This window comes from Cariama cristata, unplaced genomic scaffold (genome assembly GCF_000690535.1).
Source record: "Cariama cristata isolate BGI_N322 unplaced genomic scaffold, ASM69053v1 scaffold22167, whole genome shotgun sequence".
NCBI classification, from domain to species: Eukaryota; Metazoa; Chordata; class Aves; order Cariamiformes; family Cariamidae; genus Cariama; species Cariama cristata.
The window spans coordinates 8345-10132 of NW_009627372.1; the positions used below are offsets into that span (position 1 = coordinate 8345).

The 1788-nt window shown below is 66.9% G+C and overlaps 1 protein-coding gene across 1 annotated transcript in view; it reads left to right on the plus strand.

Annotated features, from left to right (window-relative positions):
* Positions 1 to 1782, plus strand: part of LOC104164946 (semaphorin-4G-like) — a gene marked incomplete at its 3' end in the record, with an annotated part of 6448 nt that extends 4666 nt beyond the window's left edge. The window contains 6 exon segments of the mRNA XM_009704432.1: positions 82 to 226; positions 306 to 528; positions 614 to 729; positions 1058 to 1206; positions 1378 to 1449; positions 1554 to 1782. Coding sequence (XP_009702734.1) covers positions 82 to 226; positions 306 to 528; positions 614 to 729; positions 1058 to 1206; positions 1378 to 1449; positions 1554 to 1782 — 934 coding nt within the window.
* Between the last annotated feature and the right edge of the window lie 6 nt (positions 1783 to 1788).

A 1788-nucleotide genomic window follows, 5' to 3' on the forward strand; every position in this document is an offset into this window, starting at 1 on the left:
GCAGGCGCTCAGCACTTGGGGGTGCGTCGGTGGGAAGCACCCGTGTGTCTGCCCGGGCTCAGGTGGGGCTCTGCCCCCCAGGAGGACCATGGAGGCCTCGGCCGTGTGCCGCTACAGCATCTCGGCGGTGCAGCGCGCCTTCGAGGGCCCCTACATGGAGTACCAGGACTCGGCTCGCAAGTGGTCCCGCTACGACGGTGTGGTGCCTGAGCCCCGGCCCGGATCCGTGAGTGCCCGGGGGTGCCCAGCAGGGTGGGGGGCATGGGGCGGCTGCAACCCCCCTGACCCCCATCTTCCTCGGGCAGTGCATCACGGACCGCTCCCGCAGGAAGGGCTACAACTCCTCACAGGACCTGCCCAACAGCGTCCTGGACTTTGTCAAGCTGCACCCACTCATGTTCGAGGAGGTGAAGCCAGCTGGCGGGGAGCCGCTGCTGGTGAAGAAGAGCGTGGCATACAGCCAGCTGGCCGTGGACAGGGTGCGGGCCCTCGACGGCCACTCCTATGATGTGCTCTTCATGGGGACAGGTGAGTGTGGGATGAGTTTTCCATGTCTCTGCTGGGCAGGGGGCACACCCCACACCCCCTCCTGACCCCCGACTCTGCTCTCCAGCGGATGGCTGGATCCACAAGGCCGTGGTGATAGGCTCCGGCATCCACATCGTGGAAGAGGTGCAGGTGTTCAGGGACCCACAGCCCGTGGAGAGCCTGGTGATCTCCCACGCCCAGGTGAGGGGTGGAAGAAGTGGGGGGACACCACACATGGGGTGTGTTTCTGCTGCGATGCCACCACTGGGCTGTTTGGGGGATGAGGGGACATGAGTCCTGGGTCACCCCAGCTTGGGACATGTGCCAGAGCCCAGCGGGGCAGCCTAGGAAAAGGGACCAACCTGGCCCCCACCTCATTGCCAGGTGCCAGCTGCAGCTGTTGGCACTGACTGGAGCTGGGGGCCCTTCCCCGTGTACCCCCACCAAGGCAGAGCTGTGCTGTGCAGCTGGGGGGGCAGATCTCTGAGCACCATGCCAGGGCAGTGCTGAGCCAGCCCTTTCCCCCCAGAGGAGCCTGTACGTGGGGGCAGCCAGCGGGATACTGCAGGTGCCCCTGGCCTCCTGCGCCAGGTACGCCTCCTGCTACGACTGCATCCTCGCCCGGGACCCCTATTGCGCCTGGGATGGCAGGGCCTGCCGTGCCGCCAGGTACGGACAGTCTGCCCGTCCCCAGCGGGGTCCCCGTGAACCTTCCACCTGCCCCATCCCGTGCTGTTGCATGTCAGCCCATGGCACGGTCACCCTGGTGCCACCCCAAAGCGTGGCTGTGACCCCATAAGGGTGAGCTCTGCCGGGGCTGTATGGCTGAAGCCCCGCCATGTCTTGCAGCAAAGGGCTGGTGCAGGACATTCAGGGTGGCAACGAGGGATGCCGGAGCAGCTCCGGGCGGGGTGAGTCTGCGCCGACCCTCAGGCCCGCGGGGGATGCTGGTGGCTGGTGTCCCTCAGGGTGGCTGGGATGGGTGCGAGGTGGTGCGTGTCCCCGCAGGCTCCCTGCTGTGGAAGAACCGGACGGTGCTGCAAAAAAAAGAACCGGACGGTGCTGCGGGGGGATGATGTGCTGCTGCCCTGCGACCAGCGCTCCAACCTGGCACGAGCCGTCTGGCTCCTGAACGGCAGTGAGGTGCTGGGCATGGGGCAGGACCGGCTGCGCATCGGGGTGGATGGGCTGCTGGTGACGGACACGCTGCCCAAGCACAGTGGCGAGTACCGCTGCTATGGGGAGGAGCGGGGTCTCCGG